Source organism: Colletotrichum scovillei (genome assembly GCF_011075155.1).
Source record: "Colletotrichum scovillei strain TJNH1 chromosome Unknown Contig00005, whole genome shotgun sequence".
NCBI classification, from domain to species: domain Eukaryota; kingdom Fungi; phylum Ascomycota; class Sordariomycetes; order Glomerellales; family Glomerellaceae; genus Colletotrichum; species Colletotrichum scovillei.
In genome coordinates this window covers 597,159-610,821 of record NW_023336263.1, presented here as the reverse complement: position 1 = coordinate 610,821, position 13,663 = coordinate 597,159, and the positions used below count along the sequence as shown (strand labels likewise).

Below are 13,663 nucleotides of genomic sequence, written 5' to 3'. Positions count from 1 at the left end.
TACGCAGTGCATTATATACAGACCGGACAAAATCAAACGTCTGTATCAACTCACAATTCTATCTGAGCCTTAATCTAGATGATAAGATTAATTCCATGTCTAGACTGTAGTGGGTGGCGGGGTCATGTTGGGAAACGTGGGCATCGTTTCCAGCAACTGTTGTGCATAGGCTCTTGCCGAGGTCGTCGAACATTCAATCTAGCATTGATACTCTCACATCGCATTTGAGGATAGCAACCAAAGGATTCCATGTTATCAATTTAGAAGCTAACTGGACATGAAAGGTTTAGAGATTGATGACCAAGCTTAGTCCCAGAACTTTGGCCCGAGGTAGGCGGTAAAGGCTACATTTTCGCCGCCTCCCGTAGAGACGATTGACGCCATATTATGCAAGCTTATTTCCCTCTCATCACCGCTATTTTCAAACAATTAGTCATTGTTCATGAGAGAGCTTCCGAAGTAGATTGAATACTCACAAGATGCATTGAATAGCAGCCTCAATATCGTAATGCCCCAACCCCTGCGTCTGTAGCAAGCGCTGGTAGCGACGCACAATCCCAGGCTCGTCGCGGGCGTATTGCCATATAGGCACGTACATCTTGACCACCGGAACTGCGTTGCCTGGCACCAGCTCAAACGTTGGATTAAGCCCACAGTACTTGCTTTCGGGTTCGCGGAGAGGCTTCTGCAGTCCCTCTCTATCATTCAGAGAAACGTCTTCCATATCCATAAGGAGCGGCCAGAGAGTATCTAGATATTTCGGTGAGGGGACACGACCACCCATAGTGATGACACGACGGGCTGAGGCGAGCGAGTTGACATGTGTGTGGGTGTAGACCTTGAATCGAGGCTTCATCTGGGGCCCCAGACAGTCGATGGCAAGGAAATGTATGAGATTATCCTTGCCATCAGAGGTAAGAAATGATCGAACCATTTCCCAGGATGCTAGCAGCTCCTTATCGCCACCGGCAAGTCGTCGCAGAATGGACTCTGTGACATCTAGTAGGTCCCTTCCTGTTGCAAGAGCTTTGAGCTGCGGAAACAGATACAGCTTCATATTAATAGACGGGCTGCCGCTATCAACGGGTTCGAGATCGAACGCAACGAAACAGTTTTGCTGAGGCAGCACACCGGCCGCGTCACTGCGACCGGCATGCTTCTCAAGTAGACCGGCCTGCTCCTCTTCAGTGAGGAATACTGAGTCGAAAAAGGTATCCAGTCGATCACGGTCTGCCTGGCATGCAGACGCGAAATCTTCACATTTCTTGCGTAGATCCTTTTGCCCTAGGGGATCATCGACCACATGGCTCTCAGCCAGCGGCTGTACTGAAAACCGTACTTTGGCCTTTTTATGAGGCGCAAAGGCGATGCTTAGCTCGTATGGCCCATGGTTGTGCGTTCCGATGTAGTGCGGCCAGTCGGCCGCGCGAGGCGGGTTGAGACGGGGAACCACAACCTCACGCGCAAAGTTGAGATAGTGCTCCTGCAACTCGGCCGAGTAGGAGCCCGTCCAGCGTAAGAGCGAGGAGAGAGTTTCTTGGATGGTGGGATCCCACGAGGAGACGATTGGTTTTCCTTGGGAATTTCCTTTGATGGCGAAAGAGTGATCGACTCTGCTGTAGAGGTTGGAGATATTCTTTGTCGCACGATTGCCGTCGGGGACAATGGTAGACTGGTAGGTTTCTGTCATGTTGAGGTTGTTGATGTCCACAGTCGTATTCCTGATTATCTGCTGGGCGTTCGTATCTTCCACATTCCTCATGACCTCTTCTCTTTGGACGTTTTATATCTCTATGTAAGGTCCGTGTCCTCTTAGACGTTCAATCATGGGTTGAGTTGCCGGCAGAGCCGGCGAAGCTAGGGAGGTCGCGACTGGTTGCCGTTTTAGGACTTTCAACACGTCGCCAGCCAGAGGCATCCATTCCGCAGAAAGTCAATGATTTCGGGATGATTTTAGCTCTTTAGAATAAAAGTTGCTTTCGGAGAGCGATTAGAAATTCGAATACGGGTCCGAGGACCCGGTATGCACAAGCCAAACTAATTGACAACGCTTGATAGGCTCTTGGACTCGAGATGACGAAGGTTATTTCTCACATATGAAACCGAACTCAACGAGAGCATCTGACCGCACTGTTCTTTGCCCCATCCCGATAAGCCGGCTTGACAGGTCTTGAATGATAGTTCGAAATGTCATGTTAACTTCCCTGTCATGGACGGTACCAATCAGCATGCATTGAGCGGGAGTTCATGAAAGGTCGATAAAGCACGAGCAGCTGGAAGGCTCCGTCTGAAATACTGGCGTTGGCACACAACCAGCTTTCAGGCTCAAACCATATAGGCGCCAGGATTTAGATAGACGGCCCGAGATAACCATGATTTCCCCGACGGCTTTTTCGGACTGGAGCTTTCTGGAGCTTTCGCTTGTAGTTTTTACACCTTCGTCCACACTCCATGGCCAAGCGCCAGCATTGTAGCCGCGAACACGCCCTCGGTGCTTCAGTGAAGGCAATCGGAGGATAGCATAACCTAAAAAGTTCCAACCTAATCATAAAGCACCACCTTTTTCTTTGTGACATCATTCTCACCCTTCTCAACATCCAGTCCCTAATATAACACCCCTCCATATAATCAATCCGGATCACGAACCTTTTCGACACTAATCCCAAGCCCGGACGGTCTCCTTATAAACCATCACCCTCGGAAAGTTGAAAATCTCCTTTTCTGTCAAATGACCTCGGCATCTTCGACCTCAATGTCCTCGCCCTCCCCCAGTGTCCTGACATCTCTTCATAGGTGGATGCCCTTGCCCCATACCTCCCTCAGTAAAGACTCCATTTTCCTGAGTTGATGAACAAAGCCTCACACGATGCATAACACCTTGTATGAATTCTCAACTTCAATCAACAAATCTATTCTAATTTCCCCCTGAGTCTTGTTCGTCCCGCAGCCCCGGTAATCGTCAGCGTGCATTCAACTCGTCTCGGAATCGCTTGTACGTCTTCCGTCCGAGCTTCGAAATGAGCTTCTCCTGCCGCTGGGTAAAAATACTTATGGGCTCCGGGAGCTTGCACAAGACGCCCATCAGTAACGTGCCAAGGCCATACGCTACTACGGAATCATAGCAAGGATATAAAAACAGTCAGACTGTTCCGATCTTCCAGTAGCTTTTGGAGAGAATAAGCCCAAGACGTGTGACTATAGCTGCTGTGTCGTTGATCACCACGGTCAACCTACGATGACCTGCCTCGTACGCAGGCTCCTGAATGCATTCGAAAACCCATCCTCTTCATCCGCGTTCAGACCCGCGTATAAATCTGGTTCGCCTAGAAGCAATGTCTTGCCGGCGACTTTCCAAGCCCCCTTTTCATCCTCATCATCTGCCGGCACCAACAACCAAGCTCTCATCCACGCGCAGTCTTCATGCAGCAGATCTGTAGGCACTGCCACCCGCATTCGAGTGTCGATATCACTCTCTCGGAAGTTTTTTGTGAAGCTGAAGCCCGTCAACAGGGCGGATTCCCCATCATGTGCACACGGAAGGCGTAGAGCCATTGTCGAGATCCAGTAGATGGATCGAGGATCCGTAATCCATGTCAGGAATTCCGTGGCAACTTCGACTGCAATTTGGTCTTCACTGCCAACCCCGCCCCGATCGCTCTTAGCAAAAGCTTTGAGCATATCTTTCGCATTGGGGAGGAGATCCTCGTTGACTTTGAAGTCTGCAAAAATGCCCGTGTTGTAGTTCCACTTCACCACTTCACGATCGAGCTGGACCCAAAGCCGCTTCAGCAAGTCTGGCCCACTCGACAGCACAGCAGCAAGGAATCGTCGTCGCGGCATATCCATGTCCTCTTCAGCCTGGAACTCTAGCATCTTGATCTGCGCTTTGAGCGGCGGAGGAGTATTCCGTATGATATCTGGAAATATGGCATATGTGCGCCGAAGCTCCTGCTCCGAAATCCACAATACACCACGATTGAAAAAGACCATGTCAATTTCTATCTTGTTGAAGCTCACGGCATGGATTCCTTTGACGCCCCCCAATGTAAACTTGTTGAGCGTTGTGTCCGCCGCCGTGATAGGTCGAGCAAGCCATGATCCCTTTCCGTGGAATGTCAGGGGATCCATGTTGGTGAAAGAAAGGGGCATCTTTTCGCCTGCTGCTAGCGCCAGCAAGACTGCCAGAAAGTACACTTCGTCTACTGTTGGCTCCTCAGATCTGAAGAACGCCAGACCAAGTCCGATGAGATTGAGACACACGCTGAGCCTGTCCCCAGGCATCAGACATCCCGTCTGGGCGATGGCGTTGAACTTCGCCATGAAGCTGGACCTGATCACGCCGGCTTTGCCTTCTGGGTTATCAAATCGAGGAGATGTCCGATTCGCGAAGCCGGAAAGAATTGGGTTGAGGTAGACGCTCCGTTCATTCCGATGGCCGAGTTGGACTGTTATCGTTGCCAGGATTGCGTGCAGTGTAGTCCACTCTACTGTCACAGTCCTGTCCTCGCCAAGTCCGAGGATGAAAACGGTATTGTGGACTCGTTGATGTCGTTTGTCACTCCAAGGCTCAGCAACAACGAATTCATGGTAGCACCATGAACGCTGCCACCACCGCGCTGCGGCCACTTTATCGTAGAGAGAGATGAGCAGCGAGACTTCCCTGTCGTCGGTCGGGCCTTTTTCGAGCACATATGGAGACCTATAGCCATCGTATAGTTCAAATATCCCAGCCTCGTCATTGGTGAGCTCGACATCCTCCAGAAGTACGACCAGCTTGCGGCAAGACTTGTAAACAACATCCATCGATGCGATAGCTCTTTGTTGCTCGAACTCATCGCGTTGGTTGATGCAGACCTGGTCGATCCATACTCCTTCACGTGGATGGCCTCGTAATTCTAGGATTGCGTCGGCAAAGCGTTTGCCAACTGGCCACACCCCTCCAGGTTCTGGAACCGATTGAGGTGTCCCCGGCCAACTCGGGTTATGCCAACTGTAACTGATGGCTAGAAATTGTCGGATCACGAAACGACTGTCGAATGGGATCCCGGTTGGGCTCGAACAGAGCAGCCGGAAAGGGGTGTCGAGAATAACGTCCGAGGTGCGTCGCTGGAAGCGTTCCGCAGCTTCTGCGGACCATGCTTGGAGGTTGCTGAGGATGAGATCGGCTTCATCGCGGCCTGAATCTAAGCTGCCGATGGCCTCGGAGAAGAGATTGAACTTGTTGTCTCTGGTTAATGACAGCTTGAAGAGATCCGGCGAGAGTTGTTCGACTTCAAGAGTCTTCCCAGCTTGTGCCGTAGAGTATTCGATGAGGCCAGACATTTTTGATAGTCTACCACAAGCGACCTGCGTGGATGTCTGTTGCCAAACCAGACCAAAAGTGGTGAGCCACGGAAGGATCAGAAGGATTGAATAGACCTATGGGATCTTAGAGGGACTCTTGTCCAACTTGGGCAAATTTTTGCTGCACCATGAAATCTGTGATGTAGCATGGTCAAGAAGAAGTGAAGTGCGGTGTGATATTCTGGTCAGTCCCCTCCTCAAAGTGTGTGGGTCGTATGTTCAGCTGAGTATCCGCAGCTGCTCGATGTGTGGTGTGATCGCCCAGGCTGCAGCAAAGCCTCAAACGGGAATTCTTGACTGTTTTTGGTTAGTAGTTTGGCCAAGCCTCTTTGCCTCAAAGCTAATCATGCCCCAAACACTCAGTCCATGTCACAATCATGGTCTGCCCAGCGCAACTCTATTCGGACGGTTTCCAAACACCATCGCAACGATTCGAAGCAAATTGCATCGAGATAGATCTCACAGCAATCCAACCAAGCCAAACAGTGTATAATCATGAGTTCATGGAGCCTAGATAATAGATATAGACTAGATAATGTATGTACGTGTGAGCTTCGCAGCGGGGTATTCCAACCTGACCGGGTTTCACTCTTTGCTGAGGAATGAGGTAGCTCGCCTCACCGAATCGCTGCGATCTTACAAGAACCAGCGGAAGTGAGGGCTCTTGGGTCCATCGCCCAACTTCGATGTTGGGACTTCACTAGCAGTCAAAGTAACGCCCTCTGCGTGATTCCTCTTTCGGTTGTCCCACATCATGAAGAATCCCAGAGCAAGCGCGCATGAGGCACCGGCCACGCCGAATGCCGCTGTTGTGATCAATGCGGGCGCGTATTTTGGAGCATCTGGCTTGCGGAAGATGTTGCTGCTCACAAGACCCATGAGGTTAGCCAGTGGGACACCGATTGAAGTCAGAAGCACACCTGCAGTCTCGATGTCAGTCTCTATTAGAGAACCAGAATTTCTTCTTAAGTTTTTACTTACGCTGATTTTCGTTGACAACATTGTTGTTGTACCAAGTCGACAGAAGCACACTCGGCGCTGAAGTGCCCCAAGTCATCATGAAACAAGCATAATATGCGAGTTTAATCTCAGCTTCGACATCGTCTATGGCAGCGTAGATGATGAAGCCGATGAACGTGAGCATGAAACCCAAGGCGATGAATGGGAACCGAAGTCGTCGCCAATCCGAGAGGAAAGCAAGGATGAGAAGCATGGCAGCACCGCTAACGTTCGGGGCCACTGTGTAGAGGTTCGTCTTGATGGTGCTGTATCCCAGGCGCTGGACGATCTGGGGCATGAAGAGACCGACACTCTGCAGCGGGACCCCAAGGCAGATTTCGATGGCGAGGAAGCCGAACTGTGTGAGAGCGAATCAGTAAGAGTCTTCTTCTCAAAAGGCCAAAGTGAAAGAACCTGAAGGAGAGGTAGATGCTTACCGTCGTCGGATGCTTGAAAACCTTGGCTGCCTCTCGGATCTTCATCTTCTCTCCAACCACGGATGAGCTGTCGACTCGGATGCGATGATGGGCAAGTTGCTTCTGCTCTTCCGTGAGGAACTTCGCCTCCGCAGCGCTACGCGGGAGATACCAGAACGCAAAGAACGAGAACAAGATGGTCGCAGTGGCCTCAATGATGAAGAGCCATCGCCAAGGATGCAATTTGGTGTTGGTGATGTGGAACACACCGAATGCCAGAAGACCGGAGAATGCGTTTGCCTACGATTTGTTAGTCGCTAAACTCACAAGTGCGTCATAGGTAGCAGAGGGGCCATTACGATGTTTGAAGCGGCGTAGAACACGGCCAGGCGTCGCGCAAGCTCACCGCGACGGTAAAAGGTGGTGAGATAGTAGATGACTAGAGGAAAGAATGCCGACTCTGCCATGCCGAGGAACCATCGTAGTGCAAAGACACCACCAAAGTTTTGCGCGGCAGCCATAAGCATCGTCATCGTGCCGAAGGTGAACATGAGAATCGGGAGAACGATGGCCGGGCCAAATTTCTTGCCGATGAGGGCCACGAACGGCGCGGCCGCGACGAAGGGCACGAAGAAGATGCTGACGATGAGATTGTACTGGCCATCTTTGAAGCCGAGATCCGTGCTCAGGCCATCGGTTTCGGCATTGCCTAGGTTTCCCTTATCGAGTGCGTTGAACAGGTCTGGTCGGATAATTACGTGTGAGCGACTACGACCACATTCTCTAGCGATTGAGAGCGGGAAAGGCTACTTACACATCACGGCTAGCACAGGCAAGATGTGAAGGTCCAGCTTCCTGCAGAGGGCCCTCTCAGCGGCCTTGTCAACGACTTGAACCACATCGTCGTCGTAGTCGTTCTTCTTGACGTTCTCGCCATCCACGGATCCATCGCGAAGTGATCCTTCAGCGCGTGTCGCTGGGGTAATCTTATTGTCCTTTGCGGCCTCCATTGTGCGTCTCACGGGCCCTTATGGCTAACACCACAGGAACGATGCGAAAGGAAAGTTCAAGAATCGTGGTTGGGAGACTCAAGTGGTGCAACCCGCGAGGGAGAGGGAGAAAAAAGCAAGGCTACAGTTACCCCGACTGGGACATTGCTGTCCGTGCCTTAGTAGACACATACGACATACATAAGCTTCGGATGGAGTGTGTTGGAGTAGCATTCGCTGATCCAGCATATCTTTTTCCTGATTGACGTATCTCTTATCCCGGTCATCTAGCATCCTTGTTGCTGGTTCGTAAAGATGAGAGACAAGCTCGTTGGCGGCCAGAGATAAGAGTGATACTCTAAGTGGGGTCATACAACCACGCGCACTCTCCTGCTCTCTTCGGTTATCCCATCTCAGCCATCCGTCAGCGAGGAACTGTTCGTCTGGATGAGTTCTAGCTGCCATGTCAGCTCACGGCCGGCGAGGGGTTGCGACGGGAATTTGTATCTCCACACGAATCGCGTTACGATAGAGCCCACAGAAGCAACGACCTCAGAGGTCCAAAGTCGAACGCCCTACTGTGGACGTACGCTAGTTTCCAGGACTGGTACCACGCACGGGAGGTCTCTAGGGCTTGATGTCAACTGTTACTCCTCTCCTTCAGCTCCCACGTCAGGATGCTTTCAATGACTGCTCATGGCTTGGCCTATCCGTATCCTTTGCTGGACCTCTTGCTAGTAAGTCTTTACTCAAGAGTGCGATTGAGAGCAAACATGCCATATCTGCATTGAGGTGTACGGCTTGATAAGGATGGATGCCGATGGCCTATGGCATAGCAGCCCATTCATCAATATGCACCCCGCAATCCACAAAGCTTGCAGTGACTCCATCATAGTGGGGCGAGCCGACGAGAGCTGAAGAGCCGTGCAAGCAGCCTCTGGCCCTTAAGACGAAGGCTGGTGATGAGCGGTCCGTGGGGGTACAACTCCTGCTCAACACCTTTCAAGGCGCGAGCATCTCGTAATAGTAACTCAATGGAGTGACGGCCGAATTCGAGACAAAACCCGAGATTCAGGGACAGAAATACGATTCCGAAGTGACCCACAAGTGAATGCTTAGAGAAGATAAGGATGAGCTATCCGGGGTGTTGAAACGTTGCAATCCCGCTCACCTCAGGATTGCGGGGTTGATAGGACGATCCCTCGCAACTCTCCGCGGGCAGTTCCAGCTCATCCGAGAACGGAGACTTCGACGGGTACCCCTATCACAAAGAAGACGACGCTCACGATGAGTGCGATGGATTATCGATGGGGTTTGCGAATGACTAGTAGCTTTCATGATGATATCTAAATTGCGAGTTGGTCGACGGAGAGGCAGTGAGATCAAACTTTTGCGCTCATGTAGAAACACACTATTTAGAACCGTACTCAAGATACTCCAGCACAGAATACTTGCATGGACTTACCGATCACCATGTCCTCCTCAAAGACCCCCGTTCTCACAGATAAGGCCCCTAAGCCCCTGCCCGGCATCTACAGCCAAGCCATTATTGCCAATGGCATGGTCTTCTGCTCCGGCGCCGTTCCCATGGACCCGGTGACCATGAAAATCATTGACGGTGACGTTCAGGCACACACGGTATGTGCATCCAACACTCCCAGATCTGCAACCCTATGATGCCATCTCAACTGAACACCCATGTCGCTCGTCGCTAACTGGAAACTTCAGCATCAATGCATCAAGAACCTGACCGCGGTACTGGAAGGCGCCGGTACCACGATTGACAAGGTGGTCAAGGTGAACGTCTTCCTCTCGGACATGGATGACTTTGCTGCGATGAATGAAGTTTATTGCACTTATTGGGGCGACATCAAGCCTTCTAGAACGTGAGTGTGGTGCCTTCGTCGATCCCATCGAGAATGCTGACTGGCATGGCAAAGTTGCGTGGCGGTCAAGACCCTTCCACTGAACGTCGATGTGGAAATTGAGTGCATAGCTGTTCTGTAGATTAAAATAAATCCTATTGAATATGAATGTCTCCAAGAACTCCAGAAAGATGATAAGAAAACGATGGGTGGGATGAAAAGTCAATGAGCCGTTGGTAAGCATACACTCGGCATCCACGGTGCCGGGGGATCAATCACAGTGAGTCCATTGCCTTAACACTCAGCAGCCAGTCCTTGCGTTAAGAAGACTGGTATGACTCAGATTAGAGATGAAATTAACGTCTCTCCATTGAGTCTCATTTGATCTGACTGATATTTCGAGAGCCTTCCCTCACAACAGCTCTATAAGCTTGTCGCAAAAGTACGTGATGGCCCTCCTACCATCTTCCAAAGCCTCATCCATAGCAATGAACGGATGCGGCTGCCCCTTCATGATGTGCACATCCGTCTTCACACCCGCATCCTGAAGCTTCTTCCCAATAGCCTCACCCTCACTTCGTAAAACATCAAGCTCACCAACAACCACAACAGCAGGAGGCAACTTGGACCATTCGCCCTCCCACAGAAGCGGGCTCGCCTCAGGGTGCGCCCAAGTTTCCTTATCGGGGAGGTAATGGTAACGGTACCACATCATTTTCTCCGCCGGCAACGCGGGCGTGAACTCGTTTTCCTTCCACGATGCGTGCTCTGGTTTCGTCGAGTCCACTGTGGCGGTGTTGTCTGCGACCGGCACGGAGAGCAGCTGTGTTGCCACGGTCGGGAAGTCTGGGCGCTTCGTTGCGCGCTGGCAGATGATGGCTGTGAGGTTTGCGCCTGCTGATGAGCCTCCGATTGCAATACGCGAGATGTCGAGGTTGAGCTTCTCCGTGCCAGTTGTGGAGATGGCCCAGAGGACGGACTCCCAGCAGTCGTCGACGGCTGCAGGGAAGGGATTCTCCGGTGCCAGTCTGAAAGTGAAGGTCAGTAGGCTCTCTTGGGACTAAGACTCCAGGAACTGCGTCGTCCTGTGCTATGGTACTCTACTCACCTATAGTCTACGCAGATAACGACGCATTTCGCCCGGTTGCAGAGATGCGTGGCGATGACATTCTCCGTGTCAATGTTGCCCAAGACCCAACCGCCGCCGTGGAACCAAAAGCATAGTGGCCATCCCTTGGCCGGTCTCTCTCTCAAGGGCGTGAAAGCTCGCAGGAGAATGTCAGGTCCACTCGTTTCTTTCCTCGGAATGGTGAAATCCTCTGAGCTGGCGACCTCGAGCTTAGGGCCGGCGCCGGGAATTAGAGTGCCGCTCGCACGAGACGCGGAGATGGGCTGGTGGTGAACGACTTGCTTGTCAAAGACGAACTTGTTGTAAAAGTCCTTGTACTCGGGGTTGATGCGGTCGACGACCGAGGGGTGCAGGGGGTAGGGCGGCTCGGGCATGATGACGGTGTTTTCGCGAAGGGTGATGATGGTCGGTTAACGGGCTGTTGGAGACACTCGGATTGCTATGATGCTTCACTTCTCAGCTGTGCGAAAGCAGATGGCTCAAGCTGTCGGCAACACGCCGTCTTTAGCCGGCAAACTCCTCCGACCTCCGGTCACCGGCCGGACGCCCTGCTTGACCAACGTTGCCAGCGTGCCACCCCGCCTGAGGGTCCGTCGCTGGATGATCAGTCAGTCATTAACGGCAAGATTATGCTGGGAGCTTTATCGGTGAGTGGAGCAGTCGGGAAGCTTAAGTTCTGGCCCGATGTTGCTCTCAGGGGTCAATTTGCGTCATGCTACCCCTCCGAACCCCGCCGCATGTATCAAAGCATTTGACAACAATTGACGAAAATGAACTAATGAGCGCATGGAAATAGACTAGAAAGTGGGATTGAGCAGACGAAGGGTGTCAATGTGCTTCAGGCTCATCTCCAAATCAGGCCTAATAGACGACTGGAGAGCGTCTATTTGGGTTCATGAATGAGATGTAGACCCCTAGCTCTAGCGCTTGCTCTTGTCCAGAGCATGTCAGCACTCAGTCGGTACACCGAAAAGAGGCTTGAGTTAGCTGACATTCGAAATGGTATCGAATTGTCCGTTTATGATCAAGATGATAGTGAATAGTTCCGGACTGGAAGGAAGTCCTGCAGCTTGCCGAGTTCTAGTCCATGTTCAGTCCTCTGGCGGGCATCACAACACGTCCCAAGGTACAAGCAGTTTTTCATCCAGCTTATCATCTTGATTCGATAAGGTGCCTCGTGTATAGCTGAAAGATATCGGTTGTCGAAAACGGGGCAGAGACAAACACAGCAGCCGTGCTAGCCCAGAGAGATACCGCCGTTAGGTAGCAGGTGTTCATGGGCACTTCTTGCACCGGCGGACAGGCACTTTGGCGAGATCAACGGCGAGCAAGGATCTTGTTTAACAAACTCTTTTCAATTGCAACAAGGAAAAGATGCTGCAATGGTCACAGGCTCCTCGATCTGTTCGCGTGATTACCCCCACTCGAGTCTAGAGTGCCGCTAGAAACAATTGTCGTAGGCATAGAGCTCATCACAATGACTAGCTTGTGACAATGACAGTCGTGTCGCGGCGTTGGGGTGTTCGCCAAGTTGAAATTTAGGTTTGACATCGAGTTATCCTGAGCAATTTGCAAGCCGACTGATGGGTCACACGAATGCGATAATCAAGAGTCCATCAGGTACTGATAGCTATTACTTAAGCCGGTCTACAGTCATGAAAACTTGACATTCGCAGGACCCTGGACTCTACGCAGCTATGAAGCTCGCAATATCATGTACTTGTACCGAGCTTTGTCGCCTCTCTAGTCACCTCCTCGAATCGCATACGTGGCAGGGATAGTCGTATTGTACAAGTCTCGGGTGAGCGTGAACGTCATGAACGAGATACTGCAGAGGTCGACACGCCATGTTCATTGAGAAGTACCAGGCTATATCCCCCAGGTATCCTACAATGTTATCTGGTCGGCTTTCGCATCGAGTCGTGGGTCTCTTGAGATGTCATCATTTCCTTAGTCCACATCGACACCAAGCTTCCGCAGGTCGACGACGGCCTCCTCAATCTCGGCCATGAGCTCCTTGTGCGCCTCGGGCACATCGTTGAAGGTCATGACATTGTATCCGAGCTTTGCGAGGAGGTAGGAGCCGAAGGAGATCAGGGCCCAGAAGGGCAGCTGTGCGCACGGGTACAGGTTAGCAAGGTTGAATCGGGTTGCAGGGTTGCTTTCGAGAGTGTGCTCGCGGTTACGTACAACGGGGACAACATCGTTCTGAATCTTGGCGGGAATCGGGATGAGCTGGAGGAATAGTGCGAGGTAGAGCTACAAAAAGCAGATTGACGGTTAGCAGATGCCTCATAGATGTGGGATGGCTCTGGACACAAGGGAGGGAGGGGTCGCACCGAGCTCACGAGGAGCGCAAGAGAGATGGTCTGCTGAGCGCGGGTCATGTTTGCGGGTGGTGGAATCTCGATGTTATTGGTGGTTTGGGATGTGATTCGAGGCTGTTGTCTTTGCGCGGAAGCAATCGTGGCTGAAAGGAGTGACTGGAAAGCTGGCGAAGAGATGACGATTCTCGTGCCCTTGAAAGCACTGACAAGTGGAAAAGGAGTCGCGAAGCTGTCCTGAAATCTTGGTGGAGCTCTGAATGACTAAGCGCAGCTGAGCCCTGTCACCCTGTGGGAGGCGGTACGTATCCCTGCCATGCATTACCGCACTTTACGCGATTGACCCACCCGCGACGGTGGCAGGCGCGAGGTCTGCGGCTCCTTCCCTTCCCTCACCGCTGAGCAATTCCATGAAAATGACAATTCACTTGAATGATGCATGCCTCTCTCACGAAGCTGTGGAATTTACTTGAGAAATATGACTCTCTACCTATGAAAGTAAACTTCTGGCAAGAGTCTTTACGGCGCAGGATAGCCCGTCAAGAAACCCAACCCAATCAAGTCTGAGCACCCATGTGAATGAGGTTACTTACCACGA

General features: G+C 51.6%; 6 protein-coding genes across 6 annotated transcripts; 1 reads left to right on the top strand and 5 right to left on the bottom strand.

Moving 5' to 3' along the window:
* Positions 1 to 306: 306 nt before the first annotated feature.
* HER10_EVM0004353 (aromatic prenyltransferase) lies at positions 307 to 934 on the bottom strand (the record flags this gene model as incomplete). The annotated part of the gene is made up of 2 exons (XM_035474002.1): positions 307 to 415; positions 477 to 934. 2 exons carry the CDS (start codon positions 932 to 934, stop codon positions 307 to 309), a joined length of 567 nt encoding a protein of 188 aa, XP_035333909.1.
* Positions 935 to 2,456: 1,522 nt separating this feature from the next.
* On the bottom strand, positions 2,457 to 5,537 carry HER10_EVM0004601 (uncharacterized protein). The gene has a single exon (XM_035474237.1). It carries the CDS (start codon positions 5,320 to 5,322, stop codon positions 3,226 to 3,228), a length of 2,097 nt encoding a protein of 698 aa, XP_035333936.1. The 5' UTR covers positions 5,323 to 5,537; the 3' UTR covers positions 2,457 to 3,225.
* Positions 5,538 to 5,979: 442 nt separating this feature from the next.
* Positions 5,980 to 7,768, bottom strand: HER10_EVM0006500 (major facilitator superfamily transporter; the record flags this gene model as incomplete). The annotated part of the gene is made up of 5 exons (XM_035476083.1): positions 5,980 to 6,263; positions 6,325 to 6,700; positions 6,780 to 7,058; positions 7,118 to 7,500; positions 7,573 to 7,768. 5 exons carry the CDS (start codon positions 7,766 to 7,768, stop codon positions 5,980 to 5,982), a joined length of 1,518 nt encoding a protein of 505 aa, XP_035334056.1.
* A 1,452-nt stretch (positions 7,769 to 9,220) lies between these two features.
* HER10_EVM0010936 (endoribonuclease L-PSP) lies at positions 9,221 to 9,754 on the top strand (the record flags this gene model as incomplete). The annotated part of the gene is made up of 3 exons (XM_035480380.1): positions 9,221 to 9,385; positions 9,476 to 9,633; positions 9,688 to 9,754. 3 exons carry the CDS (start codon positions 9,221 to 9,223, stop codon positions 9,752 to 9,754), a joined length of 390 nt encoding a protein of 129 aa, XP_035334379.1.
* Positions 9,755 to 10,024: 270 nt separating this feature from the next.
* Positions 10,025 to 11,578, bottom strand: HER10_EVM0000691 (uncharacterized protein; the record flags this gene model as incomplete). Its single annotated transcript, XM_035470461.1, has 2 exons — positions 10,721 to 11,578; positions 10,025 to 10,640 (listed from the first exon to the last, which is right to left on the bottom strand). Exons 1-2 carry the CDS (start codon positions 11,113 to 11,115, stop codon positions 10,025 to 10,027), a joined length of 1,011 nt encoding a protein of 336 aa, XP_035333665.1. The 5' UTR covers positions 11,116 to 11,578.
* Positions 11,579 to 12,256: 678 nt separating this feature from the next.
* On the bottom strand, positions 12,257 to 13,261 carry HER10_EVM0004584 (dolichol-phosphate mannosyltransferase subunit 3). Its single transcript, XM_035474220.1, has 3 exons — positions 13,081 to 13,261; positions 12,932 to 13,000; positions 12,257 to 12,853 (listed from the first exon to the last, which is right to left on the bottom strand). The coding sequence occupies exons 1-3, from the start codon at positions 13,126 to 13,128 to the stop codon at positions 12,692 to 12,694; spliced, it is 279 nt and encodes a 92-aa protein (XP_035333931.1). The 5' UTR covers positions 13,129 to 13,261; the 3' UTR covers positions 12,257 to 12,691.
* Positions 13,262 to 13,663: the final 402 nt, after the last annotated feature.